This window comes from Semicossyphus pulcher, unplaced genomic scaffold (genome assembly GCF_022749685.1).
Source record: "Semicossyphus pulcher isolate SPU_LCO1_2020_fin unplaced genomic scaffold, fSemPul1.0.p SCAF_24, whole genome shotgun sequence".
Taxonomy (NCBI): Eukaryota; Metazoa; Chordata; class Actinopteri; order Labriformes; family Labridae; genus Semicossyphus; species Semicossyphus pulcher.
This window is the reverse complement of record NW_027211698.1, coordinates 14,981,609-15,008,351: the sequence shown is the minus strand read 5'-3', so window position 1 is coordinate 15,008,351 and position 26,743 is coordinate 14,981,609. Positions and strand designations below refer to the sequence as shown.

Below are 26,743 nucleotides of genomic sequence, written 5' to 3'. Positions count from 1 at the left end.
AAAGAGGCTACAATAAATTACTAGAATAGTTCACTGAAACTTAAACACATGAAAAAAATGAATAACAAACCCAACCACATTCAGCGAGGCAGCAAGCTCATCATGTGACTGAAATATAAGAATGGTAAGCGAGACAGGAGACACTGTTACACTAACAAAGTTATGCTTTTACATACATTTGGTTTATACTGTATAACTCGGCTTTACTTTCACATCCTCAACTTGAGAGGGCGCAGAGGTGCACATGTAACAGGGCTCAGTACAACATGGTTCTGATGCAAGTCCGACGCTGTCTAGAATCCGCGTTTCAGTATCAAACACTGCACTTGAAAGGAGCTGATAGAAAGTTTTCATCTAGAAGTCTTGGGTGTTAAAAAGGCGTCCAGCAGTGTCAAACATGCTGGGCACACAAAGCATTGTCCTTGTTTCATACTCCAAACAGAAACAATAACACAACAAGCCTTGAGTCGTGTCTGTAAGATCAGTCAATCTTAAATACTCGGATTTGACTAAAAATGTAAAAAAGAAATAAGTTAGAAAACGATTGAGATGACTGTTGACCAACTGGTATGATGTAGAGGGTTAATCATATCAATCATGACACATTTCAGCAGTGACATGAATGTTAAAGTGCTCCACGTAGCACTCTTAAATATAGAAAGGTTTCACTAACTTCCTGGTGCCTCACTCTTGATCCAGCATTTCTCCTGCAGAACCTTAAGCTCTTTGAGTTTCAGAACAGCGGCCTCTGCTCCAGCGGCAGACTGTCCACCAGGCACTTCAGCTGCTCCTCGCCCAGCTTGATCTTGTCCTCTAGTTTACGCTGCTCGATGATGAGGGCTGACTTCATCTTAACAAAGTGGCGGTAGTCGTCCAGACTCTCTGCGTCCAGGTGGTCCTCCATTATGCCGGAAACCAGCCGCTCCCGACGGTCCAGGTTCTCTTTAAGCTCCTTGGCATCCTCATGCTGCCGCATCAGCAGCTTGCGCTTCTCTGTGAGGGTTCGCTGAAGAAGGATTGATATCAGTAATTATCAAGTACAAAAGAAAAGAGAAATGCTTTTTTACCCCCTGGTAGTCTTATAAGATCAGGACTGTTACCTTCTCCTCTGGTGGAGCTTCATCCTCCAGGCTGTTCAGAGCATTCTCCACCCGGGCGAGACGCCCCGACAGCGACAGCAGCAGGCTCACCACCTTGTCCAGGTCACCCACAAACATGCGGAACTTGTCGAGCTGGTTGGGCTGACACAGGCGCTGCACGGTGGCCTCCACCTCCCGGCCCAGAGCCTCGTTGTCCTCCACATCCTCCTGCAGGCTGTGGCGTGCCTCCCGCAGCACCTCCAGCTTCCCCGCTAGGCTGGAGATCAGCTCGTGCTACAGAGCATGAAGAAGACAAATAGGATAAAAGACTTTCAAAGCACTACAACAAGAGGGGAGCGTTTCGTACCACTGACAGACCTAGAGTATTATTACATGCCGGCTGGCTGTAAGTTTTACCTTTTTACTGGCGAGGTCGACATCCAGCTCGTCCTCAGAGTCCTGCTCCTCCAGCTGCTCCTGCATGTCCTTCATCTTGATGAGGAGCTCAGCTTTGGGAGCCGATGTGTTGTAGTAAGAGGAGCTGGGGACCAGGGAGGCTGCAGCTGATACAGACAGGTCCTCCTCCTCCCTCCTGACACACACACACACACACATGTAGACATCAACAGCTGAGCAGAGGCCCTCAGAGTACAGAGTGATGCTGCATCTTTACACTCATCTCTTGAAACATGATGTCATTTCTGCTATAATGGAAAGCAGTCTGGGTACCAGAGATAAACGTAATAAGATATGTGTCCACCAGGGGGCAGGCTGAGTGAAGGTAGAACATGGCTCAAACATTCACCTGATCCTTTCTGGGCTGGGTCCAAAGATTTTAGCACATTCAGCGACTTTGTCGGACAGATTGACACAACGATGAGGTCTTATTTTTAGAAGTGTGTAATGGACGGTAAATGCCAGGACAACAAGAAACAAGAGTTTAGCTCCTTACTTGTATTAATTATATTTCCCACCTGTCTATGCTCCTGGGGGATGAGGTGGGCAGCCTGGAGCTGGCAGAGGCCCTCCTGCGCTGGTGGGCCCCCTCCAGGATTTGCTCCTCTGTGGGGAAGAGTCCTTCCATCAGGTCCATGGTTGTCATCCTGCCGCTTTGGTCCAAGATGTCCACCAGGGACTTGTCTTTTCCCATGATGTCCCTGGCCAGCTCCTCTCTCTTGGTGTCCTCCTCTGAGGGAAGAGACCCCGCAGAGTTGGACTCAGGGACTGACTCCTGGACGAGAGAATGAGCCAGGTCCTGAGCGGCCTGCCGGTTGTAGGCACTAAACAGGGAGGAGGCGGGGCGCTCTGTGATGCTGAGGGAAGGGATGTGGGGCAGCAGCTCTAAAACGCTGCAGGTGTCAAAGCTCTGAGGCAGGTAGGCTCTGCCCTCTCGCTCCGAGCTGCTCTCGGTGTGGATGATCCGAACGGGGACTTTTCTGACCGGGCTGGTCACATCCATCTCAGCTGGAAGCTTCAAATCATTTTCTGACCTGGAAACAGATTCCAACATTAAAGCCTCAAATTATTCATCATTCAGTATTCTGATTAATTAGAGATATTATGCATTTTTTTCTAGCATCTCATTTCTTAAGTTTAACAGTGTTAACAAAATAAAAAGTTTGACGTGCATTCCTTTGACATGTTTTGTTATTGGAAGTAGATCCCATCAAATGTCTATTTGAAGTCTGATGTGTTCACGTCTCATCTTGCCTTTCTAAACTTCCTTCCATTTTGAACTTGTTTACCTTAAGTACTATTCAAAGCCGTCTCCATAGAACAGAAGGGAAAAGCTTACGTAACGAGGGTCTGTGCGGAGACCTGAAGCACTTTGTCTAAGCTGCTTACCTGAGCGGTGAGTCCTCCTGCACGAACACGGCCGGCGGTTTGTCCGTCAGTCTCAGCGGTGCAAACTGTGGCGAGGGAGACCGCGCTCCATCCACTGGAAGAGAAAGAGCCGGCGTCCAGGAGGATGACTGCTCCTTCTCCTCCTCCTTGTTTTTTACACCTCCTCTGCTCATGTCGGCTCCGGGTGTTCTGATGGGTTGAGGAGAACAGGCTGGGGCAGGGCAGATGGAGGAGTTCTGGGCAGTAGCATGATGCTGGGTGTCAGAGCTGGTGCTGGACAGTGGCTGGAGCGCTGCCGGGTCTGCCTGGGCGCCAGCGAGGAATTCCTGGGAGGAGGATGTGGTTTCTGGGCCTAAATGGGGCCTGGGCGGCGGCAGGAGGCTCTTGGTTTGTGGAAGCTGGGATGGATTCTGGGAGCCAGGGTTGGGGCTGAGGCTGCGAGGGCCTGTAGAGTGTGTTGTGTGGGAGGGTTTGGCAGTGTCTGGTTTGGTTCTGTGGTCAGTGAGGCCTGGGACTGGGCCCTCGTTTCTGGGGACTGGCAGGGCACACTGTGGGCTGTGGTCGGGCTGGTATCGCAGCCTGCTCTCTGTTGTTCCTCTGCAGGTCAAAATAAAGACAAACTTCATCAGTACCTGAGGAGAAAGTCTACTTTTACAGAGGAGGTCAAACAATACACTGGTTCTGCTGTTAAAACAGTATTTCTGTTTAAACTGTTGTTTCTTACCTTTGTGTGAAACTGTTTCCTGTGTTAGGTTTTTGTAAAGCTGTGTTTATGGTGCCAGAGACAGTGCTGTTCATTTCCCCGAGATATTATATCCGTTTAGCATAACTTCCAAAGATCACTATATGCTAACATATATTTTCCAAGGAGAAAAGTAAAGGAAAGTGTGTTTGCACGCTGGTACTCGTGGAAACCGAGTAGAAATTGGGCATCGACTCAAACTCCATCAAGGCAGCATGAGTCAGAAGTTGTTCTGTGGCTAGCTGAACCACAGCTCTGTGTAGAAAAACAAGTCTGCATCTCTGGTAGCTTTAGTACATCTTGAGACTTGATTTGTAAGAGTAAGAGACAGTCCAATTAAATAAACCTTTAAACTATATAATCAGGAATGTACTAGAAACATACGCCATTCTTAGGCACTTCATTTGAATGTTTTCAGAGTGAAATGTACTCGTTTTATCCCTTAAACATTTAACATTCAGACTTTAAGGGCTTTTTACTATTTAAATTAGAGGTTTTATCTTCAACACCTCCAACTAAAAAGGTGTAGAACACCAGAAAGATGAAGTTTGAGCAGAGAGATGCAGAGATAAGTGTTTATGCCCTACCTCGCACACAATACACCATGTCAACAAACAGGCAAATGTGGATTAATGTCACCATTCAGCCAAGAAAGTGATCACGAACACAACAAATCGGTTTCACTTTTCACCAGTAGCTTAAGGATAAATAGATACACTCTCCACCTGCTGTAAATCACCTGTACTTGCATGGACACTTTAGTAAATCTGGGTGTTGTTTACTTCAGGAGTCAAGGACATACTGTTCACACCAACATGAGCTCCAGCAAACAGAGATAAGGTTGGGATTCTAGTTTTACAGAAGATGATATTTTCCTTTCAGCTCAGGAAACCTGAAAAGAGAAACTGAGACATGTTCTCCCTCTGCCCGGAAATCTCACCTCTCAAACACATTCCGCGTTTACATGACACCTTAGGAGCATTTCTTGTTTGTAGGATTTGACAAAGAAACTGACAGAGTGAGCGATTAATCGTTCTGATGGACACTTTGGGAAGAACTGTTTGACCTTTCTTTGACTTGGCTAACACTGTTCCATCCTGCTCCACTGCAGGGCTGTTAGATATCTAAACATTCATTATCTTCTCTATTGTCCAGAACAAAAGTCTTACCTGGTGGTGTAGGTGCTCTGCTGGCTGTGAGGGTCTCTCCATGGGAAAGGATTGTTCTGCAAAAAGAGGGTAAATGCCTTCTTCACTTAACTGAACTGAATTTCATGGCATCAATCATAAATGTGTAACACAAAATGGAATATATCTGGACACTTGTGTCACGGTACCGCCCACACAGTGATTTGTCCGTTACGCTATGCAGGGTGATGGACTATGATTGGTTGGGGGAGTTGAGATGAATGGCTGTCGGGGGCGGGACTGGGTGATGGGATGACAGTGACTGGCGTTTGTTATTGTGTTTGTTATTTGTCTTCGTCGCACAATTAATGAACTGAAACCAGTGGAACGCCATGAGAAAGCAGGAGCTGGCCAAGCGCCAGGAGACGAGGCTGGGAAACGCGGAAGAAGCTACCGCTCTGTGAACCCCTAGACCGATGACCGAACCAGGTTTTACGAATTGAGGCGGAATTCGCGGAGCTGGCCGGTGACCGTGACACTTGATAGGTGATGCTCCAGTAGACCTACCTGAATAATTCAGTTTAAGCACCCTGTACTTCTCACCTGTGTATAGAAGTCTGCAGAGGGAGAAGATCGGGATCTCTCGTGGATGCACACCGCCTTCTCCTCGGCATCTGTATCCAAGATGTTCTCCGCTGAGTGGTACCTCCCTTGCGTCTTGGCCTCTGATGACTTCTTCTGTTTGTTCCACGTTGCCTGGTACTCAGCAAAGGTCCCAAGCCTGTGCTGATCTAGTAACACCTGTGTCTGTCCAGGGCTGAGGCGGTTGGGGTCTGTAGATGGCTGGGCCTTCTCAGGTTCTAGAGAGGAAGTTCTCTCTTTTTGTTTGCCCGTCTCTCGAAGGTCAGTGCTCAAGTTTGTACCCTGACTGGACTTCAGCACGGGCCTTGAAAATGCCGGTCTGGCATCAAAGAACTTCCTTCTCTCTCCGAAAGACCCAGTTTGAGGTTCTCCCTCCACCCCCACTTTGTCTATCTTGTCAGGCTCTGAGAAGGAGTGTGTCCTCTTGGCCAGAGGAAAGCGCTTACGTCCTCGTATGCGTCCATTGGAGCTTTTAACTACTGACACCTCTGTCCCAAGAGGCTCAAGGTCTCGTCTCTTGAAGGAGGTAGCCTGGAGGACCCTGGCCTGCGCCTCTTTCAGGTGGTCCTTGTAGGTGTTGGAAAAGGAGACACCAGAGGACGTAGAAGTCTCTAGGGATCTCCACTCCTCTGTCTCCTCATCCTCTACATCACATGTCAAGGTTGCAGCGCTGCGGCTCTTTTGCAGTTGGGCGCGCTTCTGCTGGATCTCATTGCGCAGAGTGGTAGCATACCGGTCACTGCGCCGGTTTGATTTTCCATTGCTGGTGACCATGGTGTCACTGGCTTCCTGAGTAGGCATGACAACTGGGGTCATGGCTGCTGGCTGCCTTTCACTCAGAATCCTACTCTCCTGGGCCAAGGAGTGGAGAAGTGGGGTTTTCAGGGGGGATATTCTGTGATCTTCTTGAGGCACCCACGGGTCTTGGTGCCTTGAAAGACCGACCTTATGATCATTACTTTGATGTATTGGGAAGTTTCTAGTAATGTCAGTGGACTGTGCTCCACCTGTTTTTGCAGCGTCCTCTGTGCTGCGGCTTTGAACTGATAATTCAGAGGTTTGGCGATCGAAATGAAGACCATTTCCTGTTTGGGAATGGCTATTTCGCTCCTTATTTTCGCTGTAAGGCATCTGGGACTGAGGTAGAAAGTACTTTGCCTTGTTATTAGTCTTTAAGGAACTAGGGAAGCCTGATTCATTGCTTTTTAACAAGTGGGGTTTCTCTGCCTCCCCTGTCCTGCCCTCTGCTTTCCCCTGCCTGGCCTGGAGCTCAGCGGTCTGAACCAAATGCTTGCTTGTCATACCGTAGTGTCTGTTGTGCCCCCAATTCTCCAGGTTTTGGTTGAGGACAGAACTCGCCATTGATGCTGTGGAATGCCGGACGTGTTTGCGACTGAAAGCGTTTGTAGGCAAATCCTGGAGGCTGCGATAGTAGCTTCCTACACTCTGAATCTTGGTTGGAGGAGCTGACCGGGTCTGCAGGTACAGGGGGCTTTCATCACTGTACTGCCTCTGGTGGGCAGGTAATTTATTGTAACTGGACTGTCTGATGTCATTGCTGGACAGGGAGAATAGTTTGTTGGGGTGCAGCTGGTTGTGGTTGTGGTCAGCTGCTGTGTTAGGATGGAGGAAGTCTTTGGTGGGCAGGGGGTTGAAGCTACGTCTTGCCTCTGAAGTTTTCTCCTGGTGAGATCTGAGGCTACCCTGGGTGTAAGTTTCTGTCAGTTTTTCAGTTGACCTGCCGTGGGCCTTTGTTGGACCACTAGGCCCTTCAGAGTAAGGGAACACCTTTGTTGCAGCAAAACTGTCACTGCGCAGGGGAGGAGGTGGAGGAGGAGGAGACTGGGACATCTTCTTCTCTGGTACCTGCCACACTGGGCCGATGCTGGGTCTCCCTGAAATGGACACCCGAGAAGCAGGCTGCTCCTCCACCCGTGACCCCTCCCAGCCTCCGTTACCCAGCGACGGCTGCAGATACCTCGGCCGCTCAGCTTGCTGAGGCCCTTCAATCTGAAAGCCCTTGAAAAAGATGTTTTCAGTGCTGGTGCCCTTCCTACTGAACGTGCCAGGGTCATGGAAAGGAGGGCTGGAGCCACTCGAGAAACAGCTCAGCCCGGAGTCTCTTTTGCCTCCCGGCTCAGCACTGCTGTTGTATTTATTTGGTGAAAGACGACCTGGTGGGTAGGGCTGAGAGGGAGGCTCCAGTTTCTCCATCTGGATCTCTGAGGTGAACTGGCTGGTTAGCTGATGCTGGGTGTCCTGGTCTCCGTGAGTGGACGACTCTTTGGGCCTGAAGTGGAATTACAAAAGAAAATGAATGCTCCAATTGATTTCCATGCTAACTCAAAATACTACCTGTGTTGATTTATGCTTGATAAGTGATTTACCTCACTTAGTTAGAAGTGAGGAATATAATGCACGTACACCAACAACACCACCGGATAAGGCTTTTGGCAAATGATGAATGCAGTATATTTTCTGCCACGTATAACTCAGAGAGAACGCTAGAACGCTCACCTTGCTTCATGTTTTGGCTGCCAGACTGGTGCTGGGGTGGCCTCTCTCCTGGCCAGCTCTGACTCCTCTTCTGTCAGCTTGGAGGAGTGCCAAGAATGGGGCCGTGAGCCTGGATCATTCTTCCTGCGATGGAGCGACACAACAAAGGACTTTACACAATCACAAGGGAGCGTTTGACTCGTCAGCTTCTTCTGCGTTTTTCAAACTCTTTCATGAACATGAACGCGTGCAACAAACCAAACACTGTGACTTGGACTTTATTTGTATGTAGTTTAGTACAAACCGTATACTTTTAGAAAGACAAACTAATAACTATACTGTACGACCCACCAAACTTGCACATACCCTTTAAAGCGATTTTTCCTGGAGAGCATGTTGAAGAAGAAAAAACATCAGGCACCTTGATTTAAGGTATTATCATGTGTCAACTACATGACATGTAATCACACATACATCTACTCATAACACAGGAGGAGGCTGACCATCACTTTAGGACAAACGGAAACACATACATGCAAATCTGCTGGGGGTAACACACCGTGTAAAACACTACAAGGAACACAGAGCACAATGCACAAACACGATAACCAAAGCTCACTTAGGTTCACTAGCAGCGAACACGCCGGGACGTGGCCGGCTGATTGTACCTCATAGAGCTTCGTAAAATCTTGGTGAGAAAACTCCTCGCCACGTGAACCTCGGTTTCTGACGGCATTGTGCTTGGTGATACAACATCAACCATTTTAGCCCTGATGGACGGCGAGTGAAGGAAGGAGACAAGGAAAGTGAGGAAGAGGACTGTCAGCATCGTATGAACAAAAAAGAGATGAAAAGACAGTTTATCTGATCATCAAATGTTTCGTCTGTCTGAAGCAGAAATACAAGCAAAAGTAAGCTGCTCCATCAGGACAATCGCTGCTTTTAAATAATGAAATGTTATGTTATTTTTGACCAAATCATGAAGCGGACTTCCTTCCTGATGACTGAAGTTCTACCAAACAGCAGTTCAGAGTCTAGCATAGAGAACCTTCATATCAGCTGGAACGTGTGAGCCCCCTCTTATCGTGAAGGGCTTTCACAACAGGAGACGGAGACAGATCTGTCACAGCCATATGGCCCAGATGGAGCTTAGCTGCTGAGCTTTTAGAAAAATTAGACGTAGGTGAGACGGATCCACAGGTTTGCCCCGAGACCACCACAACCTTCCCCTCTCCAAGTTTTAATATGCAGCTTAAAGTTATGAAGTTAAAGCAATTAATGATACTTTACTGTGATAATTAAATGTTTGACGACCTTTTGGTCAAAGTGCTGATATTTAGGGAGATTGTTTTCACTGTTCCACAAGTTCATATGTCCGACTGAAGCGAAATATCTCGGCTAAACGAGACTTCAGTTGCCCCGGTTGAAACTTCAACCCTGCCAGGCCATGATGGAGAGGCTGCATTCTTTCAGCAAAGGAATGCAGGGAGGGATACTCTCGCTTCGAGTGGGACATCCATGTTTGCCATCTTCAAGGAGTGTGAGCGTCGCTGAGCTGTTGCAGTGAAATAAAAGAGCGTGAAGCCTTCTTTCTAACAAAGCGTCACCTGGCTCCAATTTCGCTCAATGATCGTCCCTTCTTGGAAGCCTGAACTCACCTTGTTTGGGTCGAACGATCTCCGACTTTTCTCTCTTGCTAAAGCTTTCCTTCATTTAGATATTCCAAACAATAAAAAAGTGGTTCAGTAAAAATCACAAACTGTTACTTTCACTTAAAACTCTTCCCTCCTCTGCTCACTGCTACACACACAGTGAGAGTTGTGTTGCCTCCAAACAAACTCCTGCACAATAAAAATGCAAATGTCACTGTTTCTAAAGCGCTGAAGGTCTTTTGTCAGGGGATCCAGCTGGTCTGTCACAGATATTCCAAAGGGGAGGGGACCGCTCTCTCCCAGGACATACGAGCCGAACTAAGGCCGGGTTCATTCAAGATCTGAGCCAAGCACGAAACCAAAACAACGCTGACCCAGTTGGCAACCAGTTCACCTGTCGTCCAGAAGATTTCATCGAGACGAGTTTATATAAAAGAAGTGTGGACGATAAAGAAGAGCGTAACAGAAGACTTTCACTGGCGGTGAAAATACAGACATACTTGCAGCGAATGAGAATTTGACTTAAAAAAGAAATAAAAAGTTAATTATAATAATTTCTCTCTAATGACGTAAGCTAACTATAACTCTAGCTCTATAGCTCTGAATACCTGAAACAAGTTGAATTGGCTTCTTTTCAGGAAATGAAGCAACAACATGACAACAAGACTAACTTACCGACTATCTCAAACACTTTGTCTGCGTTTAGGTTGTCTTTGTGCCCTGCACCCGCTCCGGTCCTAAAAGGACTCTTCACTTCTCCACAGAGGCCTCCTTCATAAAAACATCAGAGCAGGAGAAAAGGCGCACTTTGACATCACAACTCCGCACGGTCTGACAGAGACGAGCGCTGTTAGGAATGTGGGAACTCCATGACTGACCTGCTGCCCCGTCCTCCTCCTCCTCCCAGTATGAACACACACACACAGACACACTCCACCTTGTGCTGTGGAGGAGATTTCCTTGGGGATTATAAAGGGGGATTTGAGACTAGAGGGAGGAGTTATTGTCCTGCCCGGCGTCCTTGCTGTAATCTTGTGTTTGGGCTGTAAGTAGCTGGCCCTGCAGAGCCGCCGGGGCTGCTGGGAAAGTACAATCAACGAGAACAGCTCACAGTTTATTACAAGGAAGAGAGAAAAAAACGATTTAGGTGGAAAGCGTCTTTACAAAGTCACGTTTGTCTGTTTGTCATCTTATTTTCTTTTTCATCTGCTGTGGTTCACGTCTTTGTTGAGCCTGCTAGCGTGCCAGAGGGACAGAGGATAACGAAAGCCAATTGGATTCATTGTCCTGGCACCATGAATATCTGTGCTTAATTTCATGGTAATCAATCCGATACCTGCTGAGATATTTCAGGCTTCTGCAAAGCGGTGGACTGATTGATAGCGTGGTTAAAAACAAGATATATCACAGTGCATGATGAAGCATTCAACAGAACATGCAGCCCGTAAAGGTTTTATAGCACATACAAATGCAGGTGCAGCTGGAAGGTTAATGTGTGTTCATGCTAGTGCAGAAACAGGCCTGATTCTTTCCTGTGTAAAGACGCACACGCTTGTGTTAAGGTTATCCCAAATACAAGAAGATGTTCAGATTTTATCACTTGTTTAAAGAACGTAAAAAACTTTCTTACTGACTTAAGACAGGAGAAAGTTAGAGTTAGTTAGAGAGTTAGAAGTTGAATTAAGTTCCAACTTTCCTTTTTTTACTGCTGCCCAACAATTTCAGTCCGGTTCGAACCTGTTTTTGTGCGGTAAAGTTGTGCTGCCATGTTGGCAGGGACTACACCGAGAAGACCTTGGTTGGAAGAGTTCACCCAGGTAAACTAAAAAGGTAAAATAACTGTGACTCGCAGTGGAAGATTTAGGGGTTGAACTTCATCTAAAGAGAAGCAACTTTTCAACCCAAATCCAAACCAGATATCTTACTAGCTTACAGAAACGTGTTATATTCCACATGAATATTATCATAAACTTGGCCACGACTCCGGTTTGATACTGGTGAAACTCTGATACCACAGTCACACATTCCATCACAACTCTTTTTTTCACAACTGTGTCTTTCTGTTGAAGATCTACTTCAGTGTCCTTGTCAGGAAACATAGCACAGACAGGAATGTTTGGCTCGAGTCCACGTCTGTTTTGAGAGATACCAGCCAATGTCAGGCTGAGGGGGAGGAGGGAGGCAGAAACTGCTCCATGATAAAACTCCTCCACTGGGGAGGAGAAGCTGCAACCGCTTAACAGTTTAAAATACAAATTACGCGTGTTTGAAAGGAGTTAATGTTCATGTTATCCACTCCATCATCCTGCACAGAGCCTGTGAGTGAAGGTGTGAACATCCCCCAGATCTAATTTGGTTCAGCCACTTACATAACAACGTTTATATTAATATTAAGCAATTCTAACTTAGCATCCTCCAGGTAGACTGGTCCCTCTAAAAGTAATGGTTCACCACTCCGTCCATCACTCCACCACTCTTTCTTTACATCCCCAGCTGCTGTCAGATAACTCAGTGTTGACACATCTTACCGATTGACCAGCAGCCGCCGCCTGTGGGGCCGCTCTCGCCCCGCTGAGCTCTAAACATGGCGACACAATAGAAAGTGCCAGCGTCATCGCAGCTGGGCTTATCGGTGTGTCACTGCCTGACCAGCAACTAAACAATAAAGTGAGGGGGGAACAAAATGTCCCGGAGAGAGGTAAAAAACTTTGACACACAGGAAACCTGAAGGTGACTAACAGCTGGAACATCTGGCACTGTGACCTTTCAATGACCTCAGATTTAAGGATATCAAATGTATAGATGTCATATTCGCTGTTAAAAGCCGTTTAGGCCAAAGGCTGGAAATCATTCATGTAAGCAGCAGCTGACTGATTTTCAAGAAGCTCTGAAAACACTTCATATCTGAAGTTAAAGGTCAGCTGCGTTTAGCCTGTGTGCAAGAGAGACAACAGCGCTGTAACAATGATTAATCACTTATTATTTGCCTTACAAATCCACATGAACATGTCTGCTGAAGCTGAGGAATCAGTTAGACACATTCAAAGGTTCAGTTTCACTCGTATCATCTTTTACCTGCACACATATTGTCATCCATCCTTCCACCTTCAGATAAATCCTCAGGATGTTAAAGAACTAAAAACATCTGAAGTTCTTTCTAAAACGATCCTGTGAGGAAACGGCCTCTAAACCTTTTATGAGTCATGTAAAAACGTAAACCTGCCGTTATCTCAAACCCATTGACCGCTTTCTGATCTAATCCCATCTCTCAGGAAACTGGATGATTGAATCAGAGGAGATGAAATAAAAAGGAACGAACCAAAACAGAGACAAAGGTTGAGGCGGAGGGAAACAGGAAGTACCTGGGAGTGAAAATCTTCCTTATCTTCTAAAATCCAAACATGTCCAGAGCGAGGAGAGAAAAGCAGACAGGAGTGCCCACCCTGTGCTTGTTGGAGTAGCCAAAGCCCCTGAAAACAATGAGCTCTGCTGATATGGCCTATCCCAGTAAGCAGTGTCAACTCACCTAGGCAACATGGACCGTACCACTCCTCCTGCAAACAGGGGAGGACAACTGGGCCGAGGCAGCTCTGAGGGCGACTGAACGATCTCTCACAGCGAGTCTTTACATTTCTCCGCTCAATACGAGCGGGGCGTTCGCCCTCTAAACCCTCTCAGATCAAAAGTGTCCTTAGCAGGAGCAGGCAGTCGAAGCAAACCAAAGGTCCACCTTTCCCTCCTGTTGACTCGACCCACTCCGCAAAGCTGAGCACACGCCTGTGGCTTTGCAACCAGTAATTGGATTCAGGCTTTAAGACTCTGTTGCCATTTGCTGGTGAGCATATAATTCTGACAGGACAGGACATCAGCTGCACATGTAGTAAAAAGGGCTTAAGGAGCAACTACAGAGGTTATTCTTGGCGAGAGGCCCGAAATAAATCAAGAATAAACTTTCTGCACAGTTTGAATAACAGGAGATTCATACAGCTCATGTTTTGACCCAGTAATGAGTAATTGTGCAAATGATACATCATTTAAAATTGTCCCTTTTTAAGTTAAAGGGGTAAATACATATGAATGTTCAGTGGGGGGTATTAAAATAAGGATATTGAGGCAACAAAACATTTGGACCTCATGGTTGTTAAAGAGGAGGATTTGTGTCCCTGTCGGTTACTGTATGCATTTCACTCCTCGTTAACACAGTGAAATGATTCGGTCCACAAAGATAGAAAATGTGTCCCACAGTCGACACACATACACCACAGGGTGGAGCTAAAGCCACCAGGGCATCATTCAAACTGATGCTAACGTTTATGCTGGGGGAATCTGCAGAGCGTCTGGAGCACACGACCCTTCTCTGTCAGTATCCATCAGTTCCTAGCCGTTTTGATCTACACACATGACCTGAAGGTTGAACTGGGCTGAAGGTCGTCCCTTCCTGTCCGACCAAAAGTAAAGTGGTGCTGGTTCGAGGCTGGAGCTGTTTGACAGATGGGACTCCTTTCTGTCTCATTTAGGAGTCATTATCTTCGCTCTGAACGAACAGTGTTGGCTGAAGCTCCACTGCCGCGACAATGCCCTCTTTTGTTTTACCCTCAGGGGCAAACAAGCGGCGAGAGGCCCATGTGTAAGGCCATCAGGCCAGGCCTGCCTCAGAGGACCCTTCGTAACAAGGAAATGAATCACTGATGAATCGTAATCAGATTTTTGTATTTTAAGGTTAATGAGCAACATTACACTTGTTTCTATATTTTCTGTTCTGTTTCTGTCCGCTGAGTTGCTCTCTGTTAGACAGTCTTCAGATGCAGGTCACTAAAATGTGTTTTTAAGTTCATCTTTTATCACGGGACTGTAGCTTTGACCTCTGACCTCCTACTGAGTGCTTGTTAATTCAGGACAGTTACTTCAACTCAAGCAAACCCAAGCAACGAACTATAATAAATAGGGGTTTGAAACCTCAATACTTTTTTATCTCCAGTTGAAAAGGTTGCATCAAATGTCTGTCCAGATTTATAATCGTGTCCATTTATTCTTGGATCAAAAAGTTCCCTTTTTAAAAGATAATTCGACCAATTTCAGACCATTCTATTTAGATGTTTTTCTACTCAAATTAAAGCATCAAACAAAAGAGTTTTTGCATGTCTGAGATCTGTTGTTTTGGTACCTTCGGACCACCAGGGTCAGGGTCTTATGAGAGCTCTTCACCAGACAGATGGCCTCCTGTCGGGATCCGCTGAGGGGAACGGCGTTCACTCTCACCATCTCATCACCGGCCTGGAGACGGACTGACGCAGCCACGCTGCCCTCTTCCACCTGAACACACACACGTGTACATCACAGCCAAATAAACACATACACAGATGAAGGTTTGATGGTGTATAAACGTGTCTGTATTGACCTACTAACTTACTGTATATATTAGGACAGAACACAAAGCTTAATGAAATGGTTGCGAACAGAATTATAAAAAAAGTTCGCCCTCCTTTAAATGTTATGACTCCTAAATGTAAGGGAGAAGTTTGAGAAGCACCTTTCAAAGCATGCAGGAGGTTTCACCTGGGATACTCTTGCAGTGGCCGGCAACCTGAGTGCTCTGATTAAAAATTAAATCCTGCACCACCTGTAACCTGAGGTAGCGGGCAGGTGAACCGCTCCGTAAGCTGCAGTTCAATGCAGCATTAAAAAAGATGGAATGGTTTCCTGGTGTCTGCTGAATTGTGTTTTTCCTACAGCATTTTCGTAGCATCCTCAAGCATAACAACAGAGAGATCAACTGTGTCTGTTATCAGGGTTTATCTCACACATATTCAACAAGTACACACCTGGATTTGAATAAAGCTGGAGTTTATATTCTTGAATTTATCTCCTGCTGTTCCAGTTGACAGACCGAACTCGAGGGCTATAATTAGGAGGTCACAATTTTACCCTGCAGTGTAATATCTCACACATCGGTGGTGTTTAAAAGGAGAAGACATTTCTGTGTTTTTCCATGATGCAGTTAAAGGTCAATGTTTCAGACTCTGGTGAAAGGCATTGCATTCTGCACCATAAGTGTAATTGATATGAAACGTACAGCACAAATCCCACTGAATCTTACATCACACTTGCATTATGGGTAACTTAAAAGTATACGTGTCATTATTTCTTTGTTGTATTATGAAATAATAGCACAAGCACTCTGCTTGTGCAACAGCATGTGTTTGCATATTTCCTGTCACATCAGTGCACAAACACAGGACCTCACCTTTGTGATGACCAGAGGCTCCCTGTGTTCAGTGCCACCCCTCAGGGTGAAGCCCCAGGGCGCTTTGCCTTGGAGCAGCACCTCCACCAGCTCTTCATCGTCCTCTTTCCCCTGCTGCACATTGCCTCTCCACATGTCCACCTCCCTCCACCACTTCATCCTTCCTGCTGAAACTCTCAGGTGGTCTCTGTAGTCCACAGCGTCCATGATGCCTCTGGTTCAGTGGGCTCCATCAACATCAGCTCACTCTGAAAGAACATTCATTCATACTATTTTGATACTTGCTTTATGCTAAACATTTCTTTGTGCCAGCTTATGAATATGAATATTTGTTTTCTATTGTGCTTAATATTTATATTTTGAAGATTCATTTGACTTATTACAGACTCATGTATTGAGTCATGTAAAAAGAGGCTCCTGCCTGAGGTATTTAGACAACTTACTGTAAGAAACTTGCAGTATTTCTTAATAAAGATACTTAATATACCACTGTCAGGGAAACGTCAGGAACATCAGCTCATTTTCGCTTGATTACAAAAACCTAAGAAGATAAAGATAAGTCTAATATCTGTTGACTTTTGTTAATTTAAGACGTTTCACTTACTTGAAAACGACGATATCAGACAGACAGTTCAACAAGACAGAGGAACAGCAGACGTCGCTAGCTCCAACAGGTGATGGCGCGCGCTCGACCTTACTTGTTTTTTTACTTGAACCGTTCCTTGTCCTGAGAGGTGTTTCAGACCTTCAATAAGAGCAGCTTCTTCTACCGTCCCACACGACAACAGCCCCCTGACATCACCATCTGTTGTCCACCGTCCCATGATTAGACCAACAGTTTCCCTTGGCTACGTCTGTTATTGATGATGTCACTACGACCCCTAGCGGCGACGTGCTGCGTCATCGGGCAGTGTGTTGCCTTCAGGTGCCCCACTATTAACGTATTTGGGATTTAGGTGGATATAGCCTCTGCTTTCTCATCACTCTTCTGTTTTCTTGCGACAGTTTGAGCTCTGTGTGTGTGGTGAATCTTTCCAGCCATCGATGCTCTCGTCTTTTTTAAGTTTGTCTGAGAGAAATGTGTCGCACGCTGCATCTTTTCCTTCAACAACCTTTGTCTCTACAATCTCCTGAACCTGTCAGAGGAGAAAGGTCAAATGCTCCTGGCAGTTTGTTACTGTCGTTATCAGAACCAAAACATAAATGTACCTTTGTCCACACAGTAAAGAGTTATCCCCCTGCTCTGATTGGAAACTGTTTAAAAATGTGTTCAACATTTTGGAACAAATACTATAGCCTACTTCTAGTCCACTACAGCTAAAAGGGGAGACGTACACTTTCCTCTGCTACATTAGGGTTTGTTTTCTAGTGGCAGGGACCATTGCACAACACTAGCAACCGTACGAAAGTTTAATTCTGTCTCTGTAAGTATTTGAGGAGTCACATCTGATTTATCATTAATTAAAGGTTTACAACAAACATAAGAAACCATAGATCACTTTATTTAGAGGCTCAGTCAGATACAAACATTTCAGCACGTATACAGTTTATACAAGGACACAAGTTCTGTGCTCCAACTTATAATCACTTTAATGACCCCCCTGATTAAGCATATTATTAAAGTACTTACAAATGCAAAACTCTGTTCAGTCCCAGAATCACTAACATCGTGATGATTTAATTAACCATACCTTTGCATTTACATTTCATATTTACAAAAAACAGATCAATATATTATTGATTACATGTGTAGTCAAAAGGTACTTGAAAAGGATGGATTGTACATTATTTAGCTCTAATAGTTATAGAGCATTGATTACCATTTTCAGTGATCAAAATACAGTAGGTGTTCTCGTCAGAATCAAAGCTCCCTCTTGAACTTTCACTTGTTCTTAAGTTTTGATCGTCCCTGTGTGTATGTGTGATCCTGGTCGGACTGGATCAGTGTTTAAGTAGTGTGTTTCATCAGACAGGAGTTGATCTGCTCACCTACAGCTGACAAAGAGTCACCGATGGGCCAAAGCAGCCATACTTTGACTGAGACCTGAACCCAAATGCAGGGTAGAGAGGCTCAGTGAATGTGGTGTGGAAGGTGTGGAGGTGGATCTGTGTGTCTGGGTTAACTTTGTAGAAGGACAGAGTGCCAGCAGGACAGTCCAGGTACACTCCTACTTTGTCAGACTTCATTGCCTTAGAGGCGGAGCTTTGACGTACAGGTGTTACTGTTTTGTGAAACACAGTGTAACCATCATCAGAACATTTTAGACTCCAGGACTTATCATTCCCTCCAAGCACACAGTGATCGCTGTTTCCTTTGCGGCCGATGCCTCTGTAAGTCACTGCTATATGAACCTCTCCTTTTCTCTCGACCTCCCAGTAACAACGCCCACTCAGCCTGGTTTTACACAGAAGCTGAATCCAGTGGTCAAACCTCTCTGGGTGTTTAGGATGTGGCTGCTCCTCTCTCACTGATATCACCTTTCTGTTGTTGTCACATATGAAGAGGTTTTTGTGAGCTGTGTTTGGGTCCAGTGCAAGTTCACGGGCGTCTGAAACCATGAAACAATTCAACACAGTTTTAATCCAATAGAAACATCACTATTTTACTGTTGAGGGCAATTTTGTAACATAATAATCCTGGCACAACATCCTTGAATGATGACCAAGTTCTTCAAAACTTCTCAGGTAACACAAACCCTGATGTCTTTATACAGTGGCTTCCAATCAAGCTCAGAACCCAGTTCTAATCATGTGAACAGCCTTGCATGTTCAGGACCTACATCGTGCCTACATTAAAGAGCTACTGCAGCCATGTCATGCCAGGAGGAGCCTGAGGTCCTCTCCTCTAAAGGAAGCTTTGCTTCTGAGGTTGTAGCTCCTAAAGTTTCAGACTCTCTCCGATTGGACTTGAAGGAAAACAAAGCACTCTCCTCTGTCACGGTCCATTCTGCTTTGTTTCATGATTCAAACTTATACAAAAACATACTTACACTTCCTCAGCCCTGGTTTCAGCCTGGACGCTCCCCCATGGTCCTCTCTGGAAAAGTACATACTTATCAGACCAGCGTATTTCTTGGGTAATGACTACAGTGTTCATATTTATTATAATGCTGCCACCTTCTGGTGCATTGGTGTCATAGGTGGCATGCCGATCCATCCACAGACCAATGGACAACATTGCCATTCTTAGAGCAATGAAAAAACCCCGATGTTTGATCTTCAACTTAACTGGCTTTCCTGAGACACAGGTCGGTCATGTACTACTTTCAGTTTTTTGAATAGCAGTTCTCCAGCTGAGGTTAACACGCGTCTCTTTACCTGAGAGTTTCCAGTTTCCAGTTTGGATCCTCCACTCCGGCAGCCAGCTGCATCGCTCCTGACCGGCCTGGATGATTGTAGCTCAGGTCCAGCTCTCTCAAATAGGATGGGTTGGTCTTCAAAGCAGAGGCCAGAGAAGCACAGCCTTCTTCTGTCACCATACAGCCTGACAAGCTACAGAGACAGCAGCAAAATCATTACATGAGGAAGAAACTAAAATACCTTTATGAAAGCTAAATATACAATAAGGTCTGTCAGTACTGTCAACAGAACTCTGACCTGAGACGTTCCAGTTTACAGTGTGGACTCTGCAGCCCTGCAGAGAGCAGCATCACTCCTGAGTCCTGCAGGTTGTTATTACTCAGGTCCAGCTCTCTCAGATTGGAGTACTTGGAACTGAGAATTGATGTCAGAGCTTCACAGCTTCTCTCTGACAGATTGCAGCCGCTCAGCCTGGAGGAAATAAGCAAAGCCACAATATTTTATCTTCTTTCCATTTTAAAGGTGAATCTTTGTAAACATATAACTTCCATTCGTTCACTTACAGAGCTTTGCTTGAAGCTTTGACCACTGGCAGCAGCTTCAGAAGAGCAGCCTCTGAAGCAGAGTACTTCTTCAGGTCAAACACGTCTAGACCTTCTTCTGATGACAGTAAAATGAAGACCAGAGCTGACCACTGACCAGGAGACAGTTTATTCGTGAAGAGGCCTTCTGATTTCAGATAATACTGAATATCCCATACCAATGAGCGGTCACCGAGCTCATTCAGACAGTGAAACAGGTTAATGCTTCTCTCTGCAGATGATTCCTTCTTAATCTTCTTCTTGATGTACTGGATTGTGTCCTGATTGTACTCTGTGGTACTTGTCTTTGTCGAAATGCCATGAAGAAGAATCTGATTGGTCTTCAGTGACAGACCCAGAAGGAAGCGGAGGAACAAGTCCAGGTGTCCGTTTGGACTCTCCAAGGCCTTGTCCACAGCTATCTGGTAGAAATTCTTTGCCAAGTGCAGGTCCCTGAATAATGTAGCCCAGCTAGACCTTTGATGTTCTGACAGTAGATTTACACCAGAGTCAATGAGAGCCAGGTGGACATGGAGAGCAGCCAGAAACTCCTGAACGCTCAGATGGACGAAGCAGAACACCGTGTCCTGGTACAGTCCTCTCTCCTCTTTAAAGACCTGAGTGAACACTCCTGAGTACACTGAGGCTGCTCTGATGTCGATGCCACACTCTGTCAGGTCTGACTCATAGAAGATCAGGTTTCCTTTCAGCAGCTGCTCGAAAGCCAGTTTTCCCAGAGACAGAATCATCTTCCTGCTCTCCGGGGTCCAGTGTGAATCCGTCCCAGCTCCTCCATCATATTTGATGTTCTTCACTTTGGATTGGACCACCAGGAAGTGGATGTACATCTCAGTCAGGGTCTTGGGCAGATCTCTCTCTCTGGTTCCGATCATATCTTCCAGAACCGTAGCAGTGATCCAGCAGAAGACTGGGATGTGGCACATGATGTGGAGGCTTCGGGATGTCTTGATGTGGGAGATGACTTTGCTGGCCAACTCTTCATCTGTGAAACTCTTCCTGAAGTACTCTTCCCTGTTTGATTCAGTGAACCCTCTGACCTCTGTCACCACGTCAACACACTCAGGAGGGATCTGATTGGCTGCTGCAGGTCGTGTGGTTATCCAGAGGCGAGCAGAGGGAAGCAGTTTCCCCCTGATGAGGTTTGTCAGCAGCACATCCACTGAGGTGGACTCTGTGACATCAGTCAGGATCTCATTGTTGTGGAAGTCCAGAGGAAGTCGACACTCATCCAGACCGTCGAAGATGAACAAAACCTGGAACTCTTCAAACCTGCAGATTCCTGCTTCTTTGGTTTCAGTGAAGAAGTGATGAACAAGTCCCAGCAAGCTGAACTCTTTCTCTCTCAGCACATTCAGTTGTCTGAAGGTGAAGGGAAACGTGAACTGTATGTCCTGGTTGGCTTTGTCTTCAGCCCAGTCCAGAGTGAACTTCTGTGTTAGGACTGTTTTCCCGATGCCAGCCACTCCCTTTGTCATCACTGTTCTGATTGGTTCATCTCCTCCAGGTGCAGTTTTGAAGATGTCTTCACAGCTGATGGCTGTTTCTTGTCTGTCTGGTTTCCTGGATGCTGATTCGATCTGTCTGACCTCATGTTCATCGTTGACCTCTCCAGTCCCTCCCTCTGTGATGTAGAGCTCTGTGTAGATCTCATTCAGAAGCTTTTTGTGTTCTGATTCTCCAAACTCTTGAAATAAACACTGGAACTTCTGCTTCAGAGTTGATTTGAGTTTACGTTGACACATGGTGACTTGGGGCTCTGAAAACAGGACCAAAAAACTAGATCAACGTGTGGCTGTAACAGTAAGTATGATGCTTTGTTTTCTCTCTCTTTACATCTGTTTATAAAGGGATTGACAGAACTACATTGACAGATTGACAGAAGCCAAAACCTTTCGGGCGCCCCCTGCTGACTGGCTGCAGTATAGCTCATAAAGCCCGCCTCCTCCATGTTAACAGGTGGGACATGAGTCAAACTATAAAATCAAAATACACGCCCGATACATTTTTCTCAAACATGGTTTCTGTCATTATAGCTAGTTATTATCCTGCTGATTTACGTCCAAGTGTTCATTTTTCTGACAAGTTTATTTTTAATTAGTTATTTGATGCTGTCAAATGATGATTGACAGCTCTGTTGACCAATTAGGCTCCTGCAGACAATCAGTTCCGGGTGAGCAGAGCGGAGGACGATCCGCGAGTGGAAACGTAACAAAAATAATCACTACAGTCACTGAAGTTTCCATACCTGTGAACGTTAACCTCAGACCAACACAAGAAGCTGTTCTGCTGTTAAACACGCCGGCGTGCGGGATCCTTGCTGTTTTTTCAGTAAGTTAAGTGTGTGTTTGGGTTAGCGGAAGTGGCTACGGCCGCTTCACTCGCCGATTTCTACTGCGCAGTCTCTGGCTCCATATGACGTCACCATCGCAAGACGGCAGCGCCTATCACAGGGGCTGTTTTGATATAAATTTCGTACAATGGGAGCAGATGGAGACGCGTTGTCCATCTATATATACAGTCTTTGGTTCACACACACACACACACACACACACTTTACACACTGATGTTGGAGGCTGCCATACAAGGTGCCAACCTGCCCAGTTAGATCTCATTCATTCACAAACACACTGGCTTGTTCTGTGTCTTGCCTAATGACTCAGTGACATGTGGACTGCAGACTGTGGGGATGCAACTGTCAATCTTTTAATTAGTGGATGACCCGTTTCACTGCTAAGCCACAGCTCTTACACAACAAGTTATTTCTTTGAATTTCAATCACTAATTTCACACAATGTTTTTCTCTTTTTAGCATTTTATATAAAATAGTCTTACTGCCCCGCAGAAGGTCAGCCAGCTCCTCGTACTTGGATTTTCTCAGGAAGTTCTGAGTAATCTTCAGAAAAGCTTCTCTGCTGCTCCTTGTCAGAGCGTCATCATCAGTCTCCACATCTCCACCCTGCCGATCTAAGCTTTCAGGGTTGGTTTGATTCAGAACCTTAAGAAGCCTCTTTATCTCGTTCTTCACAAACATGGCAATGTTCTCCTCAATCATCTGGAACATAAAACATGGGGATCAAACAGTAACACTTAACTGTGGAACGTCGTCAAATCTGTAATCCAGAAAATGAAGCACCAGAGTTTTGTTCTCATTTTGTCTGTTTGTCTGTAGTATTCTCCTCTGGGGTACAAACCTTGAAGATGGATTCGAGGTCTGTTTGATGCTGCTGAGCACACAGACTGCCGGGACCCTCCATCATTTCCTGGTCAACTCTGTAAAGAGGAGAGATGAACCGCTGCAGACTGGTTTCTAAAGTGATTCTTCTATCAAAGTGTTAAAAGGCCTTTACAATGCTTTTTTCCCCTAAAATGTACCAAAACTAAGAATTCAGTGTCCTACTGCTTGCTGCTTTATTAATACATTAGCGTTTTGATTCTAAATTAAATGTAACTGGTCCGACTGGAAAATAAAATCTGTCCATGTTATATTTTTGTCAACAGAGAAAAAACAGATTGTTTGTGATAGCCACAGCAGACATGTGATGCCCTGTTAATTACAAATCTGATTCTGTCCAAACCGGCCAGGATAAAAGGTAAGCTGTCTGATGGCCTCATCATGTCGGGAGAGGACGGAGATGTCCATGGGGACAGTTGGATTGTAAGGTGTCTTATGTGCAGCACCTGACTCCAGCTAGAGGAAGACTGGTTTCAGGTGGAACATGCATGCTCCAATTCCATGTCTGAATCTTTGCCAGTGACTACGTAATAAAATGTATTAGTTAATGTAACAGCTTACATCTCCTCAGAGGAATGATGGCCGCCTTTAAAATCAATTAGGCGCTGCTTTGACCGATCGCTCTTCATGGACAAACAGCTTGGTTCAGGATGACCTGGTCTCTGCTGATGGACACTGGTGGGCAGACAATCACATAAGAAAACACACACACACACACACACACACACACTCTGCACATCACATTAAGTAGTGCAAACAGCTACAACAGCTCTTGTGACCTCTGCATGTGACAAGCAGCAGGAATATATGCCTAAAACATCAAACCTGTCTCCTTGATATTACAATGATATACTTCCAAATGACAATGGAGAATATGCCGTTTTGTTAAAGAGCAATGGGTTTTTCAGGTTAGCCAGCAGCTTACATGTGTCCTTTCAAATCAATTAGGCGTTGCTTTGACCGATCACTCCTCATGGACAAACAGCTTGGTTCAGGGTGGCCTAGTCTCTTTTGATGGACACTGGTCGGCAGACATTTACACAGACACACACACACACACACACACACACACACACACACACACACACACACACACACACACACACAGTGTTAAAACAGCTACAACAGCACAGCTTTTGTTACCATGACCCGGATGACTGAGAACATTCACAGACACGTCAAACCTTTCACTTAGAAATTACAATTATATAGTATCTAGAACGGCAAAGGCCAAGGCAAATTTATTTATAGAGCACCATTCATACATAAAGCATTTCAAAGAGCTTTACACGGTTAAACAGAGCATTAACAACATTAAAAGAAATGTGACAAAAAGCAAAATATATTAAAATATAAATTCCGTTCCAGTCAGAACACTACAACAGTATACATTTAGTTCCCCAAGGACCCTTTCTAACACATAAAGCATATTTTGTTTTGTTGAAGAGCAAATGGGTCTTTCAGGTTCTTTGATATTTAACATATGCATTGAATTAATTGAAAAAAACAAATAGCTCACCTGTCTCCAGAGGAATGATGGGCTCCTTTAAAATCAGTTAGGCGTTGCTTTGACCGATCACTCCTCATGGACACACAGCTTGGTTCAGGGCGACCTAGTCTCTCTTGATGGACACTGGTAGGCAAACATTTACACAGACAGACAATACATACAATACACATACACACACACAGGAGTCAGGAGTTGTAGTTTCCGTCCTCGACTCTTTTATATGCTTAGTTATAGCATCCCCAATAAGAACTGCAGGCCTATCTGGCCTCTCTGTTCTGGAGTTAACAGGCTGTGCCCTGGGCTTCGATCTGGCACTGATGTGGGGGCTGTTTCTATAATTCGGTTTCATATTCTCCCCTTTGGCCCTTGGTTTAGCAGTGATTTTGGAACTATGTCTTCTGTTCTCATTAGCAGTGCTAATATTGCGATGTACTTCCCTTGGTGCTACATAGTTAAAAGTGTCACACTCATTCAGAGTCAATGGATTGTACCTGTTTTGTACTGGGAGTTCAGGTAGAGGACAGAGTGTCGGTGCTTTCTTTGTGGGTTCCTTACTGGATCTGCCTCCCCTGCGGACGATGTCAGCCCAGGACCCGGCCGGAGTTGATGTTTTTGGTTCAGCGCTGATGCCAGTGTGGGACATCATTCGGGAAAGTGTTGTTTTTTTTAAAAGAAGAAACAAAGGATTTATTGAAGAACAAATAGATATCATCTAAAAAAGAATACACATTGTTGAGGCATATTCAGCTGCATCTGCAACATACATTGGTTGGTTTTAAAGATAGCATGAGGCTGCTGTGGGACAGAGGAACTTATGATGACTGTGGAGCAGTGACAATAACTGACTATGAGGGAGCTTACTTTCTTATTTGAAAAACAACAATGAGTTCATCTTACTATACACTAATTTAGATAGGGAAATCACAAAGATTGAATAGCCTATATGGATTAATTTCAGTCGTATCAAAGTACAACTGAAGTAAAGTATTCAACTATTACATCCAGTTTCCTCCGTTTTATTGCAGTTTTATTACGGCTCTGTCCAAAGTCTGTTAGAAACAGAAACAATAAAATCCACTACGGCAAACTGCTTTCTCTTAACCAGGTCAACGGAAAATACAAACAACAAACAAGATAAGTTTAACATCAAAACTTAAAATCTGAAGTAATGAAAGTACCCGTCCATGTTGGGGTGAACCTGCAGCCACACTGAAGAGACACAATGATAGACTGTAGAGAGAGAGAGAGAGAGAGAGAGAGAGAGAGAGAGAGAGAGAGAGAGAGAGAGAGAGAGAGGTACAATCATCAGCTTCACAAAAATCTTCGTCTGCTTTATCAAAATTTCAAATCAAATGTTTTTAATTAGAAATAATGTGAATAAATGTGAGTATCAGGAACAAAATCCAAAGGTCAGTCGAAGCGTGTGTGTGTGTGTGTGTGTGTGTGTGTGGGCTCTGTTTGAAATTATACATGTCATATTAATACATACGTTTATAATGACACATTTAAAACAGCTTTTAAAATCAAATGTTAAGAGAAACATGCGATGCAGGAGGCTATAATTGAGACGGTTGTTTTGATCGAGAGGAAACATCACAGCATGAAACAAAGACGATTCTGTAAAGAAAGAAGAGTTTCACTTACTCAGGTTATTCCCATGAAGCCGCCTGTGCAGCAGCACCGTCCTTTAAAGGTCTGTTGTGAGAGTGTGAGAAGTTCTTAAAGACGTGACCGAGGTTGCTTATTCCTCTGGGTGAATGTCTCAAGTTTCAGTGTTTTATCATTGAAAGCTATGATCAAATAAAACAATAAACAAGACTCGACCAGTCGGGCTCAAAGGTCAGCTGGTGGTGTTCTTTTATGGCTGAGCAACTGTGTCTGCTACGAGATTAAATCTGTCCAAACCTCTCAAAGTCCATCATTTATTTTAGATCCATCATTTATTTTAGATCCATCATGTTTGACCTCCTCCTTGACTTTCCCTGCTCCACCCCCTCACCCTGCAGCTGCCTGCACACCTTTCCCTTGTCCAGTGTTACAGTGTCTCTTTAGTTTAGCTTGTGTTATCAGTCTGTGTATTATGTTCTGTTTGTTTGTTAGCAGCTCTCTGTTTGGCTTCTTGACCTTTAACTGTCACAAATAAGAGTGCAGAGAAAAGTCTCTTACATGTTCTAAACAAGCAAACTACTAACAGGAGTAAGTACACGTGTGTGATCGTTTAATACAGAAGGTAGACTTCTGCATCTTTTCAACCAAGGCACATAGACATGCC

The 26,743-nt window shown here is 45.0% G+C and overlaps 2 protein-coding genes across 2 annotated transcripts; both read right to left on the bottom strand.

Moving 5' to 3' along the window:
- Window positions 1–293: 293 nt before the first annotated feature.
- Window positions 294–14,860, bottom strand: LOC138603519 (protein Shroom2-like). Its single transcript, XM_069675341.1, has 11 exons — window positions 14,748–14,860; window positions 8,600–8,701; window positions 8,298–8,315; window positions 7,953–8,075; window positions 5,397–7,725; window positions 4,836–4,891; window positions 2,925–3,521; window positions 2,054–2,569; window positions 1,497–1,671; window positions 1,101–1,373; window positions 294–1,006 (listed from the first exon to the last, which is right to left on the bottom strand). The coding sequence occupies exons 1-11, from the start codon at window positions 14,843–14,845 to the stop codon at window positions 734–736; spliced, it is 4,560 nt and encodes a 1,519-aa protein (XP_069531442.1). The 5' UTR covers window positions 14,846–14,860; the 3' UTR covers window positions 294–733.
- Window positions 14,861–17,681: 2,821 nt separating this feature from the next.
- LOC138603371 (protein NLRC3-like) lies at window positions 17,682–23,909 on the bottom strand. The gene is made up of 9 exons (XM_069675117.1): window positions 23,887–23,909; window positions 23,523–23,636; window positions 22,921–22,999; window positions 22,562–22,781; window positions 19,691–21,485; window positions 19,425–19,598; window positions 19,146–19,319; window positions 18,818–18,864; window positions 17,682–18,376 (listed from the first exon to the last, which is right to left on the bottom strand). The coding sequence occupies exons 2-9, from the start codon at window positions 23,588–23,590 to the stop codon at window positions 17,817–17,819; spliced, it is 3,117 nt and encodes a 1,038-aa protein (XP_069531218.1). The 5' UTR covers window positions 23,591–23,636; window positions 23,887–23,909; the 3' UTR covers window positions 17,682–17,816.
- Window positions 23,910–26,743: the final 2,834 nt, after the last annotated feature.

Excerpts from the sequence above, each read along its gene's own strand:
- LOC138603519 (XM_069675341.1), bottom strand. The coding sequence starts at position 14,845 with ATGGTGAGAGTGAACGCCGTTCCCCTCAGCGGATCCCGACAGGAGGCC. Across the intron at positions 8,702-14,747 it reads CTGACCCTGGTGGTCCGAAG|GGCTAAAATGGTTGATGTTG; the intron begins GTACCAAAACAA and ends GCCGTCCATCAG. Across the intron at positions 1,007-1,100 it reads AAGCTCCACCAGAGGAGAAG|CGAACCCTCACAGAGAAGCG; the intron begins GTAACAGTCCTG and ends ATCCTTCTTCAG.
- LOC138603371 (XM_069675117.1), bottom strand. The coding sequence starts at position 23,590 with ATGAAGAGCGATCGGTCAAAGCAGCGCCTAATTGATTTTAAAGGCGGC. Across the intron at positions 18,865-19,145 it reads TGGAAACTGGAAACTCTCAG|AGAGGACCATGGGGGAGCGT; the intron begins GTAAAGAGACGC and ends GTACTTTTCCAG. Across the intron at positions 18,377-18,817 it reads GAAACCAGGGCTGAGGAAGT|ACGCCCGTGAACTTGCACTG; the intron begins GTAAGTATGTTT and ends TCATGGTTTCAG.